Genomic DNA, 12,150 nt, shown 5'->3' with positions numbered 1-12,150 from the left:
CACATATCCACACACGCACAAGCACAAACACAAAAAAACACATACACACAAACACGCATACACAATAAATATAACTCAGGGACATCTTCCAACATGGCATTTTTAATTCTCCCGGTAAAGTCATACAGCAACAAAGCAACATTAAATAGCATGTTCGTTTAAAAACCAGCATCAGAAGTTCTGTTCATTTCTGCAACTCGCTCAATTTCTCCTAGAAGTGAGGCCATAAGGAACCCACTGCATCGCAGACCTTAAAAAAGACCTCACCGTTACCAGGAATCATTTATACAGAACTCCTGAGTCCACACAAATGCTGTAAGAAAATCAAAAATATCTTAACAGACTTATCAAATGATTTACATTAGTAAAACTTAAACATACAATAAAAAAATCATTTTATATAAAAAAAACAAAAAAAAAAAACAAACTTGAATGGTACATAAGTTGCTGTGACACTGTGCTACAGGTTAGTGCAGGTGTGACTGAAGCCCTTGGGTTGTCCTCCGTAGAGGACAGGAATCCAGAGCCTGCGTTGGGAAACGCCTTCCCTTGTGCACTTAAACAATATTACCGCTGACACAGCATACTGAGTCTGCTCAGCAGTCAGGCAGTGCATCAGACAGCACGCGTATGTGTGTGCGTGCGTGCGTGCGTGCGTGGTGTTGAGTGAGGGAGCGTGCGTGTGTGAGTGTGTGGGAGCGTGCGTGTGTGAGTGTGTGTGAGCGTGTTCGTGCGTATCAGTTCAGCCATGTGGTGTTGAGCTGCGTCTGGTTCTTGATGCTGGTGTCCATCTTCAGCACTTCACGGATGGCCATGGTGGCGTAGGTGGAGGAGGGCAGGGAGAACTCCATCCTCAAAGCCCGGTACTTCCCCTCTGAGAGAACGACAGGAATGACAGATCAGCACAGAGGAATGGGAGGGGGAGACATAACATTTAAAAAAAAAACGTTTTGATATGGCTTTTTGTCACTTTGTTGAAAGAGGAAAACCTGAGTACCTACATTATATACATTAATGTTGCATTGGTATTTTAGAAATATACCTTTCATATAGACAGAAACCCTTTCATATAAAGATACTCTTACCCCTGTTAATGTCCATTCTATACTGAATGTAGACACATGAAACAAGCAGGGCTGCAGAATGTAGAGATCTCCAGAATATTCTCGGCTGCAGAACTGACCTTTATTGAAGACAGGAGGAGGTTTATTGTCAAGCTTCTCCAGATCAGTGTGGACCAGAGAGATCCGGGTATCATCATAGTTAATCACCTCCCTGAGAGGAGGAGAGAGGGGGAGAGAGGGAGAAAGGTGGAGAGATTGGCAGAGAGGTCAATTAGTAGAAATTTATTTTGGTAAGAACATACGACTCAAGGCTGAACCTCCGCAAATTAAAAAAAAAAACTGCCAATTGAAATTAAATTTGAGGTTGACTGTGACACAGTACAATATAACAGTACTGACCAGCAGAGTGTGGAATGTGTCTACACCAGACTTGGGTCAAATACATATTTGTTTTGGATTCAAATACTTTTCTGTGCTCTGTTGATCTTGCCTGGTGTAAGTGAGCCTGCCAATATGACGAGAAGGCAGTGTTTGCACTTTTTGAGAGTATTTCATTGGTTCCAATACACCACACAAGATCAGTAATACATAGAAAAGTATTTGAATCCAAAACAAATACGTATTTGACCCAGGCCTGGTCTACACGCACATGCAGTACTGACCAGCTGACGTCTTTGGGTCGTATGATGATGCGTCGGTAGGCGCCGGCCAGGGAGTAATCCCGCACTTTGTGCCTCATGTTATCGATGTCCAGGTTATCAGCCTTCAGCATCTCCCTATAGCCCTCTCCCACTGCAAGAAAAAGACAGCATTACCCTATAGCCCTCTCCCACTGCAAGAAAAAGACAGCATTACCCTATAGCCCTCTCCCACTGCAAGAGAAAGACAGCATTGCCCTATAGCCCTCTCCCACTGCAAGAGAAGTACAGCATTACCCTACAGCCCTCTCCCACTGCAAGAGAAGTACAGCATTACCCTATAGCCCTCTCCCACTGCAAGAGAAGGACAGCATTACCCTATGGCCCTCACCCACTGCAAGAGAAGGACAGCATTACCCTATAGCGCTCACCCACTACATGAGAGACACAATCACCCTATAGCGCTCACACACAGCAAGAGAAGGACAGCATTACCCTACAGCCCTCTCCCACTGCAAGAGAAGGACAGCATTACCCTATGGCCCTGACCCTCTACATGAGAGAGACTATCACCCTATAACGCTCACACACTGCAAGAGAAGGACAGCATTACCCTATAGCGCTCACCCACTACACGAGAGACACAATCACCTTATAGCCCTCTCCCACTGCAAGAGAAGGACAGCATTACCCTATAGCGCTCACCCACTACAGGAGAAACACTATCACCCTATAGCGCTCACACACTGCAAGAGAAGGACAGCATTACCCTATAGCGCTCACACACTGCAAGAGAAGGACAGCATTACCCTATGGCCCTCTCCCACTGCAAGACAAGTACAGTATTACCCTATAGCCCTCTCCCACTGCAAGAGAAGGACAGCATCACCCTATGGCCCTGACCCTCTACACGAGAGAACACCGTGTGGAGTGTTACAAAGGGGGCAAACTCACCGTGGTGTGTGGGGTAAATAACATCGAACCCTGGTAGGGGCATCACCACGTCGTGAATGGAATGGCTTTCAGCCTCTTCCTCAGTGAGCACGTGCGCCGAGCCTGTAGGCATGGGGGGGATCACACAATGCAGAGCTGTAACCATGGCAACACCAATCCCCCACACCCCCTCTACATCTGCATGCTAAATCTCCCCCAGCCAAATCCACAGCAAGCTCTCAGTCAAGTGACACTGTGGACAGGAGCCAGTCCACACTCAGGTAATGGGCAGCATTTTTAATATCACCACATGGTTTTGCATGACACTTTTTTAGGGTCCATGCTCCTGCAAAGCAAGTTACACATGCGCTACTTGGACCATAATATAAGTTTACAATTTTGGGAAGGGTTTAGTACAGGACACACACTTCGGGCATTGTTGTCTGTCATTTTCCATCCCTGGCCCCCTGGCCCCCTGGCCCCCTGGCCCCCCGGCCCCCTGCCTCCCCCAGGGTCTCACCTGCCCGGAGCACCAGGTCTCCCTTCACAGACTTCAGCCCGAAGGCCTGGAGCCGGCGGCTCACCATGGTGTTCCACACCAGGCTCTGGTAGCTGTGAATGTACATCAGCCGATTGTTCCTGGGGATCTGGGGTGGGCGGGACAGAGAGAGAGTGTCTAACAAACACTGAATAATGCACATATGTACACACACACACACACGCTCTCTCTCTCTCTCTCTCTCACACACACACACACTCACACACACACATGCTCACACACACAAACTCTCTCTCACACGCTCACACACGCTCACACACGCACACACACACACACTCACAAGCACACACACGCACACGCACACACACACACACACACACACACACACATGCTCACACACACACACACACACTCTCTCACACACACGCTCACCAGTCCGAAGGCGGTGATGATGTTGTTCTTGCCGTACATGGACAGGCCGCGCAGCAGCTGTCCCTCCACACAGCGCTTTACCGGAAGCTTCTTCAGCGCCGCCTCGGGGTCCTGAGACGCCGCCCACTCCTCCCGGCAGCGCACCAGGTAGCCCTTCTCCGCTGGGGGGCAGAGAGCCAGGGACAGGTGAGAGAGTCCGCATGGGGACAGAGGAGACAATCTGTACTGGGACAGGTGAGTCAGTCTGTACTGGGACAGGTGAGAGAGTCTGTACTGGGACAGGTGAGAGAGTCTGTATGGGGACAGGTGAGTCAATCTGTACTGGGACAGGTGAGAGTGTCTCCACTGGGACAAGAGAGACAGTCTGTACTGGGACAGGTGCTCAGGACAGCATCACACCCCAGACAGACAGGAGATACAACGACTGAATGACAGACGCAATGACTGATTGACAGAATAACTAATGGACAAAATGTCCGACTGACACAAAGACTGACAGACAGACATGATGATGATTTGGAGTAGATTGTGAGATGCACAGTGACATTTATAACCACAGTACATTTTGTTTTGCTCTGTTTGTTTTTCAGCGGTGTAGGTCACTGTGTGTGGTGTTTGGCGTACCTCCGGGTCGAGGTTTCAGGATCAGATCCATCACTTCCGCCCAGTTATTCTGCAGGATGGCCCTGATGCAGAGACAGACAGACAGACAGACAGAGACAGGCACACCCGATCCCATCAGTCACCTCTCTCAACGCACCGCCCTGTAACCATGGAAACCTCTCCTCGCACAGATAGTCCCCGCAGCCGTGGAAACCGCAGTTGCAGCTCACCTGCCGACCTGGTAGGTGGGCACGGCGGTGGTGCCGAAGCGCTGCATGCCGTAGTAGTTGATGAAGCCGATGTCCCTGAGAGACGTCATGGCCTGAGTCACCTGCTCCTCCGTACCTGAGATGTTCCTGTGAGCGCAAACGCGGGCATACTGAGGACACACACACAGACAGACAGACAGACACACACACACACACTCTTACCTACACACACACAGACAAACACACACACACACACACTCTTACCTACACACACACACTCACCTGATGACCACAGTGAAATGGTTACCCTGCAGTTCCCCCAGTTTCAGAGGGTGCTTCTTGTAGCTGAAGTTTCCCAGCCTGAAGTTCATCAGGCACTTGTTGAGATGAGCCAGCCTCTCGGCGCTGATCCTGAACGCAACCAAACTTGCGTCACGTGACACCTCAACACACAAGCAACTGGAGATCATGAGGTTGAGACGTCACAAGGTCGTGGCACTTACTTGAGCACAGCTATCTCCTGCACTGTGATGGCCCTCTTGTCTTTAGTCCCCATGTAGGAGAAGAGGTTGGGTCTCACTCTGTGGCCAACCAATAACATTCAACAGTGAGCTGTGAGCAACCAATAACATTCAACAGTGAGCTGTGAGCAACCAATAACATTCAAACGGTGAGCTGTGGGCAACCACTTCCATTAAAATAAGAAGCTGTAGGTGACCAACAGCATTCATACAGTCTTCATGTTCCACAGGTGAGTGAATATGCATATGTGGGCGAGTTTGTGTGTGTGCGGGCGGGCATGTGTCAGTATGGGTGTGTTGCAGTCACACTGACCTGAGGAACTTGGAGAGCACGTTGATGGCGTCCATTGTGTCCTTATTCTCTTTGTACAGCACACAGTGGCAGAAGCTGCCTCTACTTTTCGGCCAGGAGTGTTTTCTGGGAGCTTCCGGGGGTTTAGGGAGGGGTGGGGGACACAGAGGGAAGAGGGGAGGTGAGGATCTACGCACCGAGGGGGCGCAGTCATTTACGCACTTTCCAAAGACACACCCTGACCGAGAGCCCATCCCTCCATCACCACGGTTACGGGTCTAAAAGACCAGTTTCAGGCCGTTGACTCGGACTCTTGGGATCAAAGAGGTTACATTCCAAACCCTGCCCTACTCCTCACAATGAGCACTCTGTGTCAAACTCGGAAATAAGATCCTGTTCGGAAAACAAGTCCATTAAACCCAGAGAAAGGTTTTTGTATGCATGAGGCATCTGTGGGGAACAAAACTAAGCAAATCTGGAAGGCTACGCTTAGCACGTCTGAAAATTCCATGGCACGTTCACAAGGAAGCCTTTATTGACACATTGAATCCATCGGGAAAATGAAAGGGCTGAAGTTGCAGACACTTCTGCCCTACTGTGTAGTGGCCTCAGTTTGCCTTCATGGGGACACGACATTCACTAACTGAGCTCTGAGTTCGGATTGGCTGACTAGGGCCAAGGCAGCCAATGGGAAAGAATGCCTTGGGTTCCACAAACACACAAGAGACACAAAAACTGCAATCAACTGTGAAGGTACTGAATACTCAAATCTAGTTTTTATAATAGTCACATAACGACACGCCAGCTGCGGTTACCACATGCAAAAACGGTGACTCCGAAGCAGCTTAAGTATCAGGCTCATTACGGTGGACCTTCATAGGCAAAGAAATTCACTTAATGAGGCCTACAACGCGATTAGCAAGCGTGTGGCGATTCGACAAGACCGCAAAGTGCAGTTAAAAGGGTGACAAGTCAGCGGGGCTAATTTCATTATCATGGAGACGAACAATTATCATCCTTTATCCAGCAAGTGACTGAACCGCCTTTGAAACAAGCACACATTCAAATCATCTATCAGAACCCAAATTTCAACTGGACCTGGTGTGATTTAGAATGATGAGAGTACACAGGGAAATAAAAATAAGAAAAAAATCTGAGGCTCAACTCTTCTTAAGGACAAAAAAGCTGACAGCCAAACCCAAAAACTCCAAGGAACCTTCAACTTTTTCCCCACCCTCACCCTACTTCACCCCATCCCCTTGAAGCTGATTGGGCGAGATGTTCTTACCTGCCGCAGTTCTGACCACTGTCCAATCAGAGAAGAGCAGAAGAAGGACAAGAGAGTTACATTACTGAGAATGGTCAGAGACCCAGAGAGAGCTGCAGGAGAACTGGTGGTCTGCATGCAAGGGGCGAGGAGAAAAGGAGGAAGAGGCGGGTAGATGCTGTGCTGAAACTTTTCTGTGCAGCTGGTCAGGTAAGGTGCGCATGAGAGAGCGTTTGGCCTCTGATCTCCCTCACGTAGTCATGTGATGTCCTGGTAACTGCACCCCTCATTCTCAACACCATACATTACTGCTGTGTGTCAGGGTTGCACTTTCCTTGCCTGTCACTCAAACCTCAAGCTGATCTGGGCCAAATGTGGGTTTAAAAATTTTAAATCCCAACTCAGACACCAGTAATGTTGGAAAATGCTCCCCCGGATTCCTGACTATTTTCCAAAAAGAAAGCTTATTTACCAACAGCAGAATTGTGCGAAAGAATAATTCTTGTGGTGAAAAGAGTTGACTGCCAGTGCAAACTGATGCTAAAATGAAGAATCCGCAGAAGTATTACTGGTGTCTAAAGGGTTGAGGTATTTCTGATATCAGCACTGTTAAAGGGACGTAAATGGCACACACATCTCCTAGTAGGTTCTCCAATGCATCAAAACACACGTCTGACTGTGGTTATTAGTGCCGTTCTCCACTTTGCATTGACAGTGCGTAAATTTTGTTGTCTCCTCTCAGCAGGGACATTGGTCATAAATTCAGTTTTCTGTTCGGCTATGTATGCACAGCTGCTAGTCTGGATATTTACTTTTTTGTTTGGCTACAGAACAGAGCACAGACCAGACCACTGGTCTCATAGTAACAGTGTTTGACAAAGAGGCAAAAAAAGGCCTTGATAATCTCTATAACGAGTGTTTGAAAACTCTTTCTTAAGATGCAGAAAATTTGAAAACTCCTGCAGATCCATGAGAATCTTCAGCAAACCATGCTACAAACAAAAATATGCAATCATATGGGGTAAAGATTTATCTGTTATTTATACTGACACAGTTGTCTTTTAAAACTATCAGTAATCTACAGGAATTTCTGTAGTGTCTAAAGTAAAAGTATTAAAGTATTAAAGGATCATTCCCAGTAATTATTTGGATTCTTACTGTGATCTAAAAATAATCTAAAAATCATCTAAAAATATTTCCACCATTAGCTTTAGCATTTATGGACTAAAAATATTCAACATAAGAACTTGAGCAGAGAAGAAAACCACAGGAAGATCAGATACAAAACTGAAAGGTTCATCTCAACCCAAATAAACCTAACAAAATTGGGTTGATTAACTAAGTCCAACCCCCAGAGGATAGACATCTATTCACAAAACTCCATGTAACAAGTACAATATTTTATAAATGATCAACCAGGGAAAATCTGAACAAACTCAACATGAATGTCTATTCATACATATTTTTTGTGATTGTACCATTTCTATATGTGTAGGTTAGCGTAAAATTCAGCTGACTGCAATCTACCAAGACACTGAACTAAAATTAATTGAAAAATGCTCTTTGAATACAATGGGCATTTTAAATTTCAATTAAATTCCTGAATTGACGGAACAGAAAAGGACTCAAATTCCAACTCTGTTATGACGTACACCTAGTGGCATTCATGTCAAATAGCAACTCCCTGCAGCCAGTGAACTAGGATCCGTCACTTCAGATTCCCAGAAGAAGAATACTTGTGGCTACTGTACACACAAACAATTGTCCAAACTTTTAGCCAAGCAAGAGTTTTAGACAAGCAAGAGTTCACTCAAAAAATTCAGGTGCTTTACAGAAAGGTTAAGATCCAGACACGATGAGATCAAACACCAATGGGCGTTAGATTAAAAGAAAGTAAAAACAACATAAAAACTAAACCAATGAGTCCAATTCTGGATCTTTCCCCCCATGGGCATGCAGATGTGTCAATCCTGAACATGCTCCGCACATGCAGTGTAGAAACCCCCCCCCCCCCCCCCCCCCCCCAAATTAATCCCCAATTAACCCCCGATCTCAGCGAATAGCTGGTTCCATGCATTGTGAGAGAGGAGGTTAAGTTTATTAATGGAGAGAAGAGTGCATGCAACAGACATTTTAATTCCATCAAAGACTTGACCTGGCACACGAGCGGTAATTAACCTTTTTGCTGTAGACACTTGGCTGATCTAGTTTACCCAACATGCTAGAAGCAAATCTGTACTGTACACTGAATGAGGATTATGAAGGTCAGGATCAAAGATGCCCAATTCATAGCCTTCATTTGGAATGATAATACAGAGCAGAAGGTATCAGTTGGCTCACAAAAGGCCAGGACAACAAAAGCCTTAAATCCCACAGATTTACAACAGGAAACAGAGTCTGAGCATAAAGTAATATTGCAGAATAGTGGAATAAAATACTGCTTTATCACAAAGAGCGCTACATAAACGGATACATTTGTAGTACTGAATTCTCTATGGACTGCAAGATGTATGGAATGTGCTTATGGCCATTCTGCACGTGTATCCGAGAAGCCATTGAAATTGTCGGCGGTTATCATAGGCAGAGGCTCTTGCAGCTGGATTCAAAAGATTCAAAGCAGCTTCAAGGCAGCACTACAGCATCACAAACCACAGGAAATGGCACTTCTTAAGGGAAATGATGCCACGAAAAAATCACCAATAAACTAAATGACAGAAATTTGTCAGCAGGAGATTTGCACTCATCTCTCTCTCCTTCCCTCCCTCCCTCCCTCTCTCCCTCTTTACCTGCGAGAGCCTTCTTCCCTGCAGCGTGGTACGCTATGATGAACTTTCGGCCGTCTCTCTCCTCCGTCTTGGTCTCCAGGCCAGGGTATGAGGTCTTCACAGCCTTATGCAGAAGAGTGCGCTTCTCCTTGGTGTCATCCAATACCTGCCCAGCAACAGCAAAGCCGCTGTATTTACCTGAACTCCATAATCTGCCCAGCGACAGAAAGACTGCTCCATTTACCCGAACACACTAAGAGGGGCACACTGTCTCACCTGTATGAAGGTGTGTGCACGCACGCACTCTCTCACCCCTATCAGGGTACACACACACACATAAGCATGCACGCTCATCTGTACCAGGGTACAAACACACATCCTCACCTCTCTCCACGGGGTTTGCCCTGACCCACCTCTATCGCCACGTTCCCTTCTTTATTCTTCAGCAGCTGAAGTTCCTCCAGCTGCTGCTTCTGCTCTGCTGTCAGCACCTGCACCTGCACCTCCTCCTCCGGCTGGCCTCTAGGGGTCTCCTGTGGGTAAATGCCATTACAAATCCCTCGGCGTCAGAAAAGCTGAAAATTATTTTAAAAGGTATACCATGACTGAGAACAAATCAAAATGTGTTTAAAATTCCCCCCTCCCCATCACCTCTGGTTCCACAGGAACTGTGAGGTCATCCAGGTGCACAATCTTCCCCTCCCTGTTGATCTCGTTCACCACAAAGTCAGAATACCTGGTCAAACCAAAGGATATGTTTTACTGCCAATACAACACACACATCTCACATACACACAAACACAGACATACATGCACACACACACACACACACACACACACACACGCACACACAGGTTTGGAGGCCTCTTTCTCACCTCTCCTTCAGAATCCCAGAAAAGCCCTCATGTTTGCTGACAAACTCCAGGATCCCCACGTCCAGCTCAGTCAGTCCGTGCTTCATCATGTCTGCGAAGGTCTCTCCCTCTTCCTCAGTCTCCCCAGGCTCCGCCCCCTCCTCCTCCTCCTCACTCCCTTCCTGCTCTGGTTCATCCTCTACCTCCTGCACAGGCTTAGGACCCACACCCCCGTTCTCTGAGTCTATCCCCTGCACTCGGGGTCTTTTGGCAATGTGGGCCGGCTCATCCTCTGAGCACGCCCTCTTCTCCCTTCCAAGAGTTGGTACAGTGGCCTCAGACTCCTCCATCTTCACAAAGCTAGGAAGAGCCAAGATCAAAGCAGAAAACAAACCAAAACCTATGAACATGTAGGCAATGGCAGACTGACTGCATGAGCCTCACAACAGATGAAATGGTACAATGAACTAACAATCAGGGACTTGTTTGTTTCCCACTGCAAAACAAAATTATTGGCTCGAAACCGAGCTGACTAACTGTAGATGTGTACTTACAGTTTGCAGTAGGACGTCCAACCGTGCGCTGGGAAGCTGCCCCGACGTTGCGCGTCGGTGACTGGGCAGCTGAGATTGCAGGACCTCGGCACTGCACCAAGACTTCTCAAAACTCTAAGGAAACAGAGACGCCCATAAATTGTGATCGGCAAAGCGCCAATACGGACAGTTGGTCCAGCTGTTTAAATGTAAGCAACAGATTGGCCATTTGCAATGGGAAGGATGGGAAACTTTCCCGCATGTTTGAGCCACCACAATAAATTCCCTCAAGTCACTTCGCGAAGTTGTCATATTCAAGATTCCATCAATCTGACTTATCTTAGCAATATCCAGCCAGCTTACAATGTACTATTAAAAAAACCTTCCCGTAAACAGTAGCCAGCAATTATTACTGTAAACAGTTGCCACGTTTAGCTCAGTAAGCGCAATAACTACTACATTTCCAGCAACAGTACACATAAACACAGGAAAGGCACGGCCAAGGCTTTTGGTTATGTTGACATTTATGTTATAGAAAAAACAATTTACTCGTCCCATTTAATACAAAAACAAACCAGGTATGAGTCAGCTACTGTGGGGAAGCGATCATCCCACTGGCTACAACCACCTGGAAGCTATGCTAATGTTAGCTAGGGTGCTTGCTAACTTGCACCCTGCATGCTTTCTGGCGAGCTAGCTGGACCCATGGACACTACATGCATGACCAACTATCCGCGTTTCCACAATAGATGGCAGAATATAGTACTCACTACAGCTAGCTAGAAATAGGTTTAATTAACATGCAAACTATTAGCCAACGACAGAGTGTAGTTATTTCCCATACAATTCTCACCTGCTCCAGCTACACAGGTTTAGTACCGCACGTAACGCCAGTTTTCTCCAGGAAGCACGTGCATGCTCCACTCCGGAATCAGTCAGGGAGGCGGATGCCCCACCCACAGCATCAGGATTCGTTCAATGGCCTGCCAATCACATTGATATTCGAACTACCGTATTTATGGTCTGCATGCGCGTGTTTTCTGCTGAAATTTACATGAATGGACGTAAAGGAGTAATTTTTAAATGTAACTCACTCTTAACTTTTTTGGCACTGATAGGAAACTATAATGTTGCCGTATTAGCGAATCAACAACCAGACATAAACAGGTAGCCCAAATAAAAAAGAAGAGTCGGCATCCTGTGGGGGTGTCAAGTCTTGCGGAGTGTACTATCTTTAATCTACTTACACCAGTACATGAAAGAACACATATGTTTGTAATTCTTATTCATATTTAAACGTATTGATGTAATATTTGGCAATATTCACAAATATATTCTCTGGTAATAATGGGGGTTTAGATTGGGGTTTAAATTAAAATCTTGTAAGAGGATATTAAAACATCGCACATGCTTCTACACATTTCCTAAAAATAAATCATCTTGCCTTTAAATTCGAGGGCGTGCATTCCTTCTTTATCTTCATTGGGGCATATTTTCGAAATTCATCGCAAAATATTTCATCGAAATTCTGCATTTCACT

The 12,150-nt window shown here is 46.4% G+C and overlaps 1 protein-coding gene across 6 annotated transcripts; it reads right to left on the bottom strand.

The window, feature by feature from the left end:
* Positions 1 to 82: 82 nt before the first annotated feature.
* Positions 83 to 11,570, bottom strand: pus7 (pseudouridine synthase 7). Of its 6 annotated transcripts, none has more exons than XM_035424725.1 (18): positions 11,464 to 11,570; positions 10,632 to 10,745; positions 10,099 to 10,437; positions 9,875 to 9,959; positions 9,637 to 9,756; positions 9,245 to 9,389; positions 6,480 to 6,497; positions 5,213 to 5,324; positions 4,882 to 4,959; positions 4,661 to 4,789; positions 4,400 to 4,525; positions 4,191 to 4,252; positions 3,567 to 3,727; positions 3,156 to 3,282; positions 2,657 to 2,758; positions 1,727 to 1,856; positions 1,184 to 1,275; positions 83 to 874 (listed from the first exon to the last, which is right to left on the bottom strand). In XM_035424725.1, the coding sequence occupies exons 3-18, from the start codon at positions 10,425 to 10,427 to the stop codon at positions 738 to 740; spliced, it is 1,953 nt and encodes a 650-aa protein (XP_035280616.1). In that variant the 5' UTR covers positions 10,428 to 10,437; positions 10,632 to 10,745; positions 11,464 to 11,570; the 3' UTR covers positions 83 to 737. The 6 variants fall into 6 exon arrangements, with proteins under 6 accessions (XP_035280616.1, XP_035280617.1, XP_035280618.1 ...); XM_035424726.1 differs by having other exon boundaries at positions 11,455 to 11,510; XM_035424727.1 differs by lacking the exon at positions 6,480 to 6,497.
* Positions 11,571 to 12,150: the final 580 nt, after the last annotated feature.

Source organism: Anguilla anguilla, chromosome 7, assembly GCF_013347855.1.
Source record: "Anguilla anguilla isolate fAngAng1 chromosome 7, fAngAng1.pri, whole genome shotgun sequence".
In the NCBI taxonomy this organism is placed as follows: domain Eukaryota; kingdom Metazoa; phylum Chordata; class Actinopteri; order Anguilliformes; family Anguillidae; genus Anguilla; species Anguilla anguilla.
The sequence above is the reverse complement of the archived record's forward strand: the minus strand, read 5'-3'. Positions and strand labels throughout refer to the sequence as shown.

Coding starts and splice junctions, on each gene's coding strand:
- pus7 (XM_035424725.1), bottom strand. CDS start 10,427: ATGGAGGAGTCTGAGGCCACTGTACCAACTCTTGGAAGGGAGAAGAGG. Junction 9,960..10,098: donor TCTGGGATTCTGAAGGAGAG/GTGAGAAAGAGG, acceptor TGGTTTGACCAG/GTATTCTGACTTTGTGGTGA. Junction 9,390..9,636: donor AAGGGAACGTGGCGATAGAG/GTGGGTCAGGGC, acceptor GTTGCTGGGCAG/GTATTGGATGACACCAAGGA.